Source organism: Neovison vison, chromosome 7 (genome assembly GCF_020171115.1).
Source record: "Neovison vison isolate M4711 chromosome 7, ASM_NN_V1, whole genome shotgun sequence".
Taxonomy (NCBI): Eukaryota; Metazoa; Chordata; class Mammalia; order Carnivora; family Mustelidae; genus Neogale; species Neogale vison.
In genome coordinates, this window is record NC_058097.1 from 3590574 (window position 1) to 3602221 (window position 11648).

At 57.7% G+C, this 11648-nt stretch overlaps 1 protein-coding gene across 1 annotated transcript; it reads left to right on the forward strand.

Moving 5' to 3' along the window:
* Positions 1-499: 499 nt before the first annotated feature.
* CIBAR2 (CBY1 interacting BAR domain containing 2) lies at positions 500-9244 on the forward strand. The gene is made up of 9 exons (XM_044260369.1): positions 500-657; positions 1664-1898; positions 3525-3593; positions 3668-3769; positions 3886-3891; positions 4691-4795; positions 7060-7173; positions 8169-8270; positions 9068-9244. The coding sequence occupies exons 1-9, from the start codon at positions 638-640 to the stop codon at positions 9188-9190; spliced, it is 876 nt and encodes a 291-aa protein (XP_044116304.1). The 5' UTR covers positions 500-637; the 3' UTR covers positions 9191-9244.
* The last annotated feature ends 2404 nt before the right edge of the window (positions 9245-11648 follow it).

The following is an 11648-nucleotide window of genomic DNA, read 5'->3' on the forward strand; positions in this document are numbered from 1 at the left end:
GAATTCCTTTCGGGTTCTCTCTACTTTCTAGCCATTTCTTTTGTCATTTCTAACAATGAGCAATAACTTTTTATAAATAAGGGGGAGAATAACAAGACGATGACTGAAATGTTAAAAAAGTCCCTTTGGGCTGTCCCTGTCCCCTCCATTCAGCTACAAGGCTCCAGGACCCCCCAGATGGACTCTGTGCCTTCCCCTACAGCCTCTCCCAGGTAACCAGGTATCCTAGGACCCTGCCGGCCGCTCCCAGAATTTGGGGCAAGGCTGGGCGGCAGCCCCTCATGGCTGAGCCCCAAGCAAGCTGCCCTAAATTCGATCTGTGCTAGAGAACCGCCACACTGCCTGGCTCTGCAGAACCTCCAACTTCAAACGAAGGATATGGGGGCTCTCTGGGACCCCTCCCCCAGCCAGTGCGAGGCTGGCAAGGCTGGCCTGGGGAGAGGTTGCCAGGCAACCAGCTGGGGCTCCTCCCAGGGTGGCTGTGGGTGGCCATGTTGCCTGGCAACCAGGTGCCAGTGTCCCTGGAGCCCAGATCGCACAGCTGCGCCCAGCCCCGCCCGCTCCACCCTGGCTTTCGGGACCCCTGGGGCCCTGGCTTCATTCCCCTCGCTTAGGACAGCTGGAGCCTCCGGTCACAATGAGCATTGTTCTCTCCAGGTGAGTGGCCCTGCGCTGGCCTGGGCAGGGAGGGAAGGGGAAGCAGGGTTTGGGGGGTCTGATGCACCAAGAGAGATGGGGCAGCCAGGCCTGCTGGGGCCGGGTGGTGGTAAAGGGTGCCCTCCCTCCCACAGCACCCCACCTCAAGGTCAAGGGAAGCCCAGCAAACCTTCCAGAATCGGGCCTCTGCTTCTCTAGCATTCATCACCCACAGCTCAGGGGTAGCCAAATTCACAGGATCCATTCCCTCTTTCCCTCATTTGGCTCCACCTGGGAAACCCCTCTCGGTGCCTCCAAGCCCCCCAGACCCTGTGCCCCTGTGGTATCGTCCCTGACGGCACTGCCTCTGGCCAGACCCTGTCAATGTGGCCGCGCAGCCTGCCTGCCCCTCACCCGTATGTTCTGGCGCCTGGTTCCTCCGAGCGTCGCCAACTCGAGGGTCCCTGCCAACCACTCTATGCGCTTCTCCAAAAATGCAGCCCCTGGTAATAACAGGGAAACCGCGTGCGGCCTGAGGGGAGGCCATATGCGACCTCTCTGGATTTTCCACTTAAGTGTGTTTCTGTCAACCTAAAACAGGCCCCCTAAAAAAGTTTAAGTTTTCTTTTAAGCCTCCAGGCTTTGGAGAAGGGGGAGAATTTCAAAGCTCAGCAGTGGGGGAAGGGAGCAGAATCAGGCCTTCGGAGGGAAGGGGCCGTGGCAGCTAGAGGTGGTTGGAAGAGTAACTCCATCGGGAAGATCAAAGCCCCCGGAGGGTCCCAGGGAGGCTCAGGCTGGATTTGGAGTCAAACCAGCCTTGGCATTCCCGCGGGCAGTCTGAGCAGCCTCTCTCCACCCTGCTGGTCTCCCACATCCGCCCGGAGAGAACCATGTGCATGACTGGGGGAGGGGACCAGACACCTTGCAGGGGGGTGCTCGACAGCTAGATGGGGGGGTGATGCAGGGGTGACCCCTGAGTCGCTGTCCCGACCTGCCAGAACAGCCTCTCAGGCCCCGTCCTCCCCAGGGACAGCCAGGTGAGGGTGATGGAGAACACTGTGACCAATGCCGAGAAGTACTTCGGCCAGTTCTGCTCGTTGCTGGCCGCCTACACCCGCAAGACGGCTCGGCTGCGGGACAAGGCTGATCAGCTCGTCAGACAGCTCACCGACTTCGCCAACACCGAGAACCCAGAGATGCGGGCCACCATGAGGAACTTCGCCGAGGACCTGGCCAAGGTGCAGGATTACCGGCAGGCCGAGGTAGGCGGGGTCGCGCGGGAGGACCCCAGTCCCCAGGCTGGGGTCGGGCCTCACAGTGGGAGCCGCACCGTCGGGGCCCCAGCTCAAGGACCTGCCTCTGCCAAAGGCATCCCCGAAGGGTGGACACTCACACCACTCTCTTCCTGGGGGTCACGCCACCCTTTATGGGACCCAGAGCCTGGAGGCAGTTGGACGAAGACCAGACAAGGCAGGGGGCCCCGGGAAGCCAGGCCTGAGGGCTGTAGCTGCGGGCTCCGTGAGTCCCAGGCAGGAGGCACGTTCCAGGGCCCAGGACCCTGGCGGGTGAGGGCATGGAGGCAGCAGCGTGTTAGGGGGAGGACTGAAAATACACATCACCTGCCAGCCCAGGAAAGCCTCCTGTGACTGCAGACAAGATCCAACCAGCTTTTCTTCGGAGTAAGCACCAAATAGGACACACTGTGGGCCACGTGTCAGGGCCTGCAGGTAGAACCCTCGCTCCCCAGCACAGCGGGACAGAAACCACCCGCGTGCACTGTCTCCGGACAGGGGACCAGACGGCACCGTGGGCTCCACAGGACCTCCGAATTTCACCGGCAGCTGGGTGCCACCTGTGTCACAGATCACCTCTCTCCCAAGGAAGAGTAAAGCTTCTATCTCTGTCACCAGCAGGTCGGCAGAGCTTGGAGCCAGGCCCCAGAGCAAACTCCCCGGGGAGTCGCATCTTCCTTGATGTTGACATTTCAAAGAGATGCCTGCCATTCCCAGCTTGTAAACCATCAAGAATCTTATTTAGCTTTCAAAAAGGTTTACATAATTCCCAAAGGGACAGAGAAAGGGATTTACAGTTGCAGGTTTTCTAAAAGAAAATGCTGTAAGGAAAGCAAGGGGAGAAGTCCCTTTTCCTTTTTGACTCCTGGGAATTTATTATTATTTAAGATTTGTGTTCTACTCCAGCAGCGTCATAAACCTTGACAAGGAGGAGGAAGGGGCTTGGTGGCGATTCCAGATCACCTCGTCCATCCGCCGTGCCAGGATTTCTGGGGATCCCCCTGTCACTGGCGCTCAAGGCATCAGCCTCACCTGTGAACTTAGAAATGCAGAATCTTGGGCCACAATGAGGACGTGCTGATTCAGGACCCCTGGTGTGGTGGCCGGCAGTCAGGGTCTTAAGAAGCCCAAGGGAAAGGGATGGGGGGCTCCAAGGTCTGGCATTTAGGCATTGACTCAGGTGTGCGGCATCCCCCTCACAGACCCTGCTCTGCCCTCAGGGGCCGCACACAGCTCAGGAAGCTCTTGAATCCGGGCTATTTCATGTTCCAAGTGAGTCTGTCTAGTCCCCTCAGCCAAGTCGTAAGGCGGGCTGGAGAACTGGGATCACAGTGGCTCCCAGTATACCCATTTTACAGGTGAGGAAATAAGGCTCGTGAGATGAAAGGTATTACCTGAGCCTTTGGGAGGCAGAGCCCTGAGAGCAGGCGGGTGCTCACAACCCTAAGGAGCAAGGCAGGGTGTGTCTCAGGCTTCCGGAATCCCCACAGGCTCCTGCCATAGAGCACTCTCTAAATGCAGGCTGCAGGCCCCCAGGCTCCCCGTACCTCCCGGGTCCTGTCTGCTCTGACTCTCTGCGTGTCCATGCTCCCCCAGGTCGAGAGGCTGGAGACCAAGGTCATCTGCCCCCTGAAGCTCTATGGGGCGCACATCAAGCAGACACGGGTAAGCAGGGAGCCCTGCCCGACGGGGTCTGGCCTGCCTGGACATCCAGGAAACAGCTCTCCTCTTTCCCTTAGGCCGAGATCAAGAAATTCAAACAAGTCCAGAAGAACGAGATGAAACAACTGGAAAAGCTGGAGAAACTGAGGCAGAAGTCACCTTCGGATCGACAAATGATCGTATCCTTCCCTGGGGGTCGGGCCTGAGGCTGCTGGGCCAGGGTGGCCATTGCTCACCACGGTCCTTTGGGTCGGGGCTGCTGGTTGATGTGGCTCCTTGACCGGACCCTTCTCAGTCCCAGGTGAGTGCCCCAGGTCTGTGTGGGAAGGCGGAATCTCATGCAAGGGACGAATGACCTTACAAAACCGCCAGGCGAGCTTGTGCCTGGCTGCTCGGATGCAGGTCAGAGGTGCAGGGCAAGCAGTCGCCGGGCGTCCGGAGACCTGGGCTCTGTCCCCTCGTTCGCACTGTTCAGTAAGCCAGGAAGTCACCCCCTCTGTGCCCCCACCTCCTCATCAGAGCTACTTACTGAATGCTCACCGGATGTGGGCACCTCTAGCCTCATGCCCATCGTCCAGATGAGGAAACTGAGACCAAGAAAGGGGGCCTGCTCAAGGTCACACAAGGGAGGCCGGGGCAAACCCAGAACTCCATTCTGAGGGTATCTGACTCTAAAATGCATGTTCTTCGTGTGCCTGGCCAGGAGCTGGCTCAGGTGAATTACTTAATTACCTAAAAACATTCCACAGGCAGGAATTACTACTGAAGCGGAGCACCTGCTACAACAGTTCAGCAGGTGCCCGCTGTACAATTCCTGCAGCCCTGCGAAGCGCCTGTTATTACTGCCCCCTGCTTACAAGCAAAGGAACGGAGGCTCAGAGAGGTTTAGTGACTTGCCCAGGGTCACCCAGCTAGGAAGCAGGTCTGTCCAAGCAGCGCCTGGCCCTTTCACCATGGTCCTACTTGGCCTTTCCTTCAATGACCAAATTGGCAAGAGATGTCACCAGGCAGGAGAAATGACCCAAGGGAAGAAAGAAAATGACCCAGAAGAGTGTCTAAAGGCAGGAACCATCCCATGACCCTTCTGCCTCTGGAGCCAGGCGGAGACCGGTGTGCAGAGGGCCTCAGTGGATGCCAGCCGCATCACCCACCAGCTGGAGGAGGTGATCGACACCTTCCAGAAGCAGAAGCTGAAGGACCTGCAGGTAGTGGGCTCGGCCCTGCATTACAAGTATTCTGGCCTCACGTCGGAGTGTCTGCATACACGCGTGTGTGTGTGAACCCGTATATATCTGTGTGAGCATGCAAGCACGTGTGTCCATGACGTGTGTGTGAGCACATCTGTGTGTACAGCTGTTCGCCCAGACGGCTTGGAGCCGGGGCTCCCAGGACAGTTTATCTTGGCCTAATCCTGGCTGCAGGGAGAAGGCCCTTCCTCTGAGCACCCAAACCCAGCTCCCCACCAGGAGAATTTGGCAGACATTGTCCCCACAACCCCCTCCAAGCCCACACAAGGACCCACAGCCTTTGCTCTGACTTCCTCCTCCTTTCTTTGCTCTTCCCCTGAGCAAGCCATGGTTTGGCACAGCAGGGTGGCAGAGGGGTTGCCTCCTTCCCTATCCCTGCAGTGCAACCCAGGCTCCTGGGCCCAGAGCCCCAGCTGGTCACAGAGACCCCCGCACCCATTCTCAACAACCCCACCCCCAAGTTGCAGCCCCAGGGATCTCACCAAAGGCAGCTGCAATCTGTCACTCCTGGGTTAAAGGCCCTCCTACGACTTCCCTTACTCGAGGGATAAAGGTAGAAATCCTCCCCAAGTCTCTGGAAGCCCCAGCCCAGCCTTATCTGGGACATATCAATCCAAGCTCAAGTGTACTAAACCCCAACACACCTCAGTGCCTTTGCACAGGCTGTGCCCTCTGCTCGGAAGGCTTTGCCCACACTCTGCATCAAGTTAACACCTCATCTTCAGGGAAACTCATCTGGACCCCCAGGCCAGTCCAGCCCTGAAGTTAGTTCATGGCTCTGCTCCCTCCAGGGACAGCGATCTCAGGGGGATGGGTTAATTGTATCTTTAATTCACTCATTAATCAAGCAAACGTTGACTACACACCTACAATGTGTCAGGCACCATGCCAGAAAGCAAGGCCCCTGTCCTCAGGGAGCGGACACCTTGGGGAAGACCTATGACACATGCTAATCATTACAGAGTAAAGGAGGGGGCTGCACCTTGCTGTTCAAAGCCTGCCCCCCGTACTGCATCTGTGCCATGGGGCACGCACACGTGGGGCATGATGTGGCACCTGCCTGCCTTGTCCCCTGCTGGGTCCCCGCACCGGGTCCAGGACCTGGCACTTCGAGTACTCAGTCAGTATTTGGGAAACGAATGCACAAGAACAGAACCCGGGGTGATGAGTGTTCTGCCATCCCTGCGGCAGGCGGGACCTAAATTTCCAACCGGCCATTATTAAGCACTTGATGTTTATGTGGCCTGAAAGCAGGGCTCTGTGGAGCGCCAGCAAGAGTTTGTTTGGGAGGAGAGTTGAGATTCGGCTTCCGCAGTTAGAGGCCAGTGGACACGTGCAGCATCCTCTAAACTTGGGGGACTAAGTTTGAAAGGGGTGCTTATCTAAGCCCCAAGAGAGCCCTCCCAGTCCCGAGAGAGCAGAAACTCAGAACTGGAGATAATGACGGTCACCGCATCAGGTCTAAGTCCCATGTCTAATAAAATGATCATAGTCACAAAGTGCTCGGGTTCCTGTGAAAGCAGGTAAGGATGCTTTTGCACAGGGGTTCGCGGAGCTGAGCGGGCAGCAGGAATCCCCTGGAGGGCTGAAAACGCAGATGCCCCCACGATGGGCCCACCGTGGAGTCCATCCTGTGGGGCTGCGCGGGCCTACGTCCTGCCGGGGCCCAGAGCCAAGCAGGAGCCTCTGCGAAGGCCTGGCATGCGGAAGGGGCGCTCGCTGGGGCCAGCCATGCTGGCAGGGCTCTGTCAGAGCTTGCTGAGCTGAGCAGAACCGTGTGAGGGAGAGGAGCCCATATTACATTTGGATGAGCTGGCCTGTCTGGTGGTGAGGCGCCTCCGGGAAGATCCACTCCTAGCCCACGGGTGACAGAGGCCAGAGGTGTCCTAGCTGTCCCCTTGCAAACACCGTCCCTCAGTGTCAGAGAAGCAAAGGCTGTGCAGAGGAGCCCAGGTGAGGGCGCAGAGCAAAGGATGCCCCCCAGGAAGCCTTCACCAGAAAACAAGCCCTCTGTGTTTCCAGAACAATTCCCGTGCGAGGCGGCTTCTGAATGGAAATGTATAGTCCGTCCAAACAAAATAAATTAAAAGGAACATGGGCCTAGGACCTGTCCCCATGAGAACAACTAACAGCCTCCACCCCTATTTGTCCACATTCACGATGACCCCAGGACTCCCCTTAGGACGGTGCTGCTTACGTGATCCGGGCTTCTCTCCCCACAGAAAATTTTTTCAGACTTTGTCACCATCGAGATGGTCTTCCACGCCAAAGCGGTGGAGGTGTATTCCAGTGCCTTCCAGATCCTGGAGAGCTACGACCTGGAGAGAGATCTGGAGGTATACCCCGCAAGTGCCCCACGTTCTACTTGACCGTGTGGGACTCAATTTGATTTTAGGTATCTTGATAGAAACCATTTTTATTGGCAACATTTTGCCATGGTGATAATTCTGAAGACTCATTCTGATAAATTCTTTTAAATATCTGCCTCTGGGTGCCACAACTAAAGGTGGGGTGATTTTTCCCGAGTCTGTCATTTAGGAATCAAGTTCAGCATCCCTTGGGTGTTAAAAAACAAGCAGAGAAGTCGACAGTGACAAAGAGCATCCCCGGCCAATGATGGCTACACTCTGATGGGGACGAACTGCTTATCCCCCCACCCGGTCTGATGAGTACCTAGCAGCGCTCATTTAGCTATGACCAACCATGCCGGTCCCAGAGCCCTCAAACAGCTATCGCTCGCTGGAATTCTCTTTCGTGGTTCCGGGGCTGGTGGGCTCAGCTGGGTGCTCTTACACAGGTCTTTCCTGGGTTTCCAGCTGGTCGGTGGCTGGGGCTAGAGTCACGTTGAAGGCTCCCTCTCCCGTATCTGGCAGATGATGGCTGTTATCTGTGTACAGGACAGGCCTCTAGGTTTGCAGAGTTCAGGGCAAAATGAAAATGTGGGTCTATCATTCAGTGATTATTAAGAACTTCAAGAGACTGACAGCAGGGTATTAGACCAAATACAGGGCACATCCGAGCTCGGGGTCCTGGGCCACTTACTCCAGGAGCCACACATCCACATGGCCCCACCTGCCTGGGTCCACAGGGGTCCACAGCCCAAATGCCTGCCTCCCTGAGGCGCTTCCAGCTGACATGGGCTTCCTCACAGCCTGACAGCTGGTCTAAAGCAAGCATCCTGGGGTGCCTGGGTGGCTCAGTGGGTTAAGTGTCTGACCCTTGGTTTCTGCTCAGGTCACCTTCTTCCCTCCCCTCCCTCCGCCACTCCCCTCCCTTGGTCCTTCCTTCCTTTCCTGATTGGAAACAGCCCATCCCGGTCTCTCCTGGGCAGGATTTTAGAACCAAGATGCGTGGGGTTTACGGACGCTATGATGCTCAGCCATTCAAGGATACCACGCCCTCCCCAGCTGTCCCGTGGGCTCTCACTGGCCAGGTGAGCACTGAGGGTGGGAGAGTGAATCCTGTGGCGGGGAGTGGCCATCTGAGGACACGGATTCGCACGACGAGGTCCTGAGGAGGAGTCACTGCTTCAGGAGTGGGGAGACCAGCCCCAGGGTCTGACCTGGACGGGCTCGGAAGTGGAATCAGTAACACACACCAGGCAGTGCAGCCACCATGTGTCCTGAGCGCCCCCGAGAGGCAGCCTGAAGTGTGTCCACTTGAGAAGCAAGGGCTCCAGCCAGGTCACTCCCGGTCACAGCCCCCGGGGCCCATGGGTTTCAGAAGTCTGAAGTCAGATTTTCGAAGAGTCGTACGGTACATATACTCCACGTTCTCCTACAAGCTCAGCAAAGCACATTTCTATTTCCACAGGAAGACCTCTGAGTTCTCAACCAAGTAAGACAGACTCTAAGCGGCCTCATGCCAGTCAGGGGAGGTTCAGTCACTCAGTGAGTTGGGGGGCCAGGGGAACCTCGCCCCACAGTGGAGGGGGCAGGCTTCCCAAATAATTCTCTCTAAAGGCGGTGAACCAAGTACGACCCCCAGCGAGGATTTGGGTCCAAATCCACAGCTCCCAAGCTGTGTGACCTCAGGAAAATGCCTTAACCTTTCTGTGCCTCAGATTCCTTTCCTGCAAAGTAGGGCTAATAGCACGACCCCCCCCCAATAGGGTTATGGGGAGTACTAGGCAAACAGAGCTCCAGGGAGCTCTTAGAAAGTGCTCGATCCTTGTCGCTGCCCTTAGTTATTACTGATACTGTTGCTGTGCTGATGTCTATTACCATTCAGAGCACTCAGACCACCATACGGAGCCAGAGGAGAGACGAGGAGGAGGAGGAGAGTGTGGAACACTCTGCTGAGGAGGACCCCGTGGAGGACCTCAGGGGACAGGGGCAGACACCCCAGCAATAGGACCACAGCTCCCCTGTCAGAAAGCACTCCTCCGGGTGCTCAGGGCTGGGGTGGGCTGGAGGCTCTGCTGGGTCTTTGCCCTGGGTGAGTCCCGTGTCCTCCGAGTCTCTGTTTCCTCATCTGTGCAACAGGGACACTCTCACTCACCTGACAAGTCACTCTGGGGATCCACGGGCCTAGCCTCTGTGATACACCATTGGTGCTCAATACATGCAGGGTGCATCTTAACCTGAATCGTGCTGGGTCTCACTTTCTACCTTATGGCCTGGGGACTCGGATTTTTGAGCCCTTGCTGATTCTGAGAACAGGGTAGATTAATCTTCCAGGGATGCTTGAACAAAGCACGGTGAACTCGGGGCTCAAACAGCAGGAAGTTTCTCTCTCATGGCTCTGGGGGCCTGACGTCTGAGTTCAAGATGCCGGCAGAGTGGGCGGCTGCTGAGGCCGTAGGGAGCAGGTGCTCTGGGCCACTCCCCTAGCCTTCGGAGCCTACTGGCCATCTTTGGCCTCCCTTGGCTTAGATCTCTGTCTTCATGCTCACATGGCATCCTCCCTGTGCGTGTGTCTGGGTCCAAATTCCCTCTCTTTATAAAGACACCAGCCTTATTGGAGTAATAGACCCAGGGTGACCTCATCCTAACTAATTATATCTACAAAGACTCTATTTCCAAATAAGGCCACACTGTGAGGCAACAGGAGTTAGGATTTCAACATAGGAGTTGTGGGGGGACATGAGTCACCCCTAAGACATGGCCATGATATGCGGGGATAATCCTGGGACCAGGGCCACATCGCAGAAGTTTAGGGAGGTGGAGGGTTGACAAAGGTGAAGGAAGGAGGTGAGGACCCTGATTTTCTTAACAAAGTGGGGAACACAAAGCCTTCACGGGATCATTGCGGGACGAACAGCACCAAATCCAGCTCCATGGCACTTCCTCAGGGAAGCCCACCCTGATTCTACCAGGGAGAACACTCATTCCAAAAATAACTGAAACGTTCTATATTTTCTATATAATAGATAATCGGTAAAAACAATGTGTAGATTATATCTTACACGGAGTCACATTTTATACTATATATTGTATCTCATACTTTTATATGCCTATGTATGCCCACACACACACACACACGAAAATGTACATCTTCCTCAACCTCAGCTGTGTCCAAACCCCAGATGGCCTTGCTTATTCCCCTGGCAGGCTGGATCCCGGGGCGCGGGGGGGGCACCTGGTACACAGTAGACGCTCATCCCTTCTGGCTCTGACCCCACTGCCCCCAACGGATTGACGGTTCCTAATTCCAGGGCTGGACTCGGCCAGAGCCTTTCTTGCCACCATCTGTGTGGATGGTCACTTGGGAAACGGCAGGAAAGTTCAGAGCTTCTCTCTTTTGGGGCCCCAGAGGCGGAGTGGGGATGGATGGGGCTGGAAGGAGCATGACGGGGGCTCTCTGCACCACTGGACTTGGATGCCCCCCCCCGCCCCCGCCCGGGTACGTTTGGCTTCTTCTCCCCTCCTCACGGAAGGGGAGCTCACCCACCGCGTCCCAGGGCAACTTCTGCAGGTGTCGGCGTGCAGAGAGAACGCACGGGCCCGGCCACCGGCGGGACGGACTGGCCTGGTGAGTGGGAGCCTCGTCCAGGCACAGCGAGACGGGGAGCCGCTGCTGCAGGGCAGTGGGACTGCGGGGCGCAGGAGCGCCGCGGGCCCCGTGGTGAACACGCAGTAGGGCTGCTGCGGGCAGTGCTCCGACGGTTCAAAGGGAAACCCTACTCGGGGAAGGCACTGGCCTCCCGATTCAGGCGTGGAGGGGACAGGCCTGCATCCTGCAAACGGCCGGGCCGGCCAAGGACGCGGCGGACGGTGCCCGCGGCCTGGAGGAATCCACACCACCAGCGACTACACTACCCACCTCGGCCGGACTCAGTGTGGCCCCCAGCGAAGTCCAAGGCTACTTCCAGGGACACAACTTACAACCCAAAGGCCATGGAGCCCGAGGAGCCCCACGGCCCACGCAGAGGGCGGAGACCCGCAGGCTGGAGCCTCCTGCTCCCGCGCGAACCGCACGCCCATGCGCAGCCACCAGAGCGCACAGCCCTCGCGGCAGGCCGAGACCCCCGGGGACCCAAGAGGCACAGTGCCGCGCCCACGGCCCATCGCCACAGCCACGCGGGACGCGCCCTCCAGCCACCGCCGCCGCCGCCGCCGCCACCGAACGAGCCCGCGGGCTCCGCACCCGGCGCGTCCCCGCGCAGCCAACTCACGCGCCAGGCGGCCCGACTGGGCATGCGCGGGATGCTGCCCGCCTCCTCCCCGCCCCGTGTCCTCCCCTCCCCCACCCCCGCGTCCTCCCCTCCTCCCCACCGCGTCCTCCCCTCTTCCTCCAGTGTCCTCCCCTCCTCCTCCCACGCCCTCGCCTGCTTCTCCCGCGTCTTCCTCTCCTCACCTTCTCCTCCTGC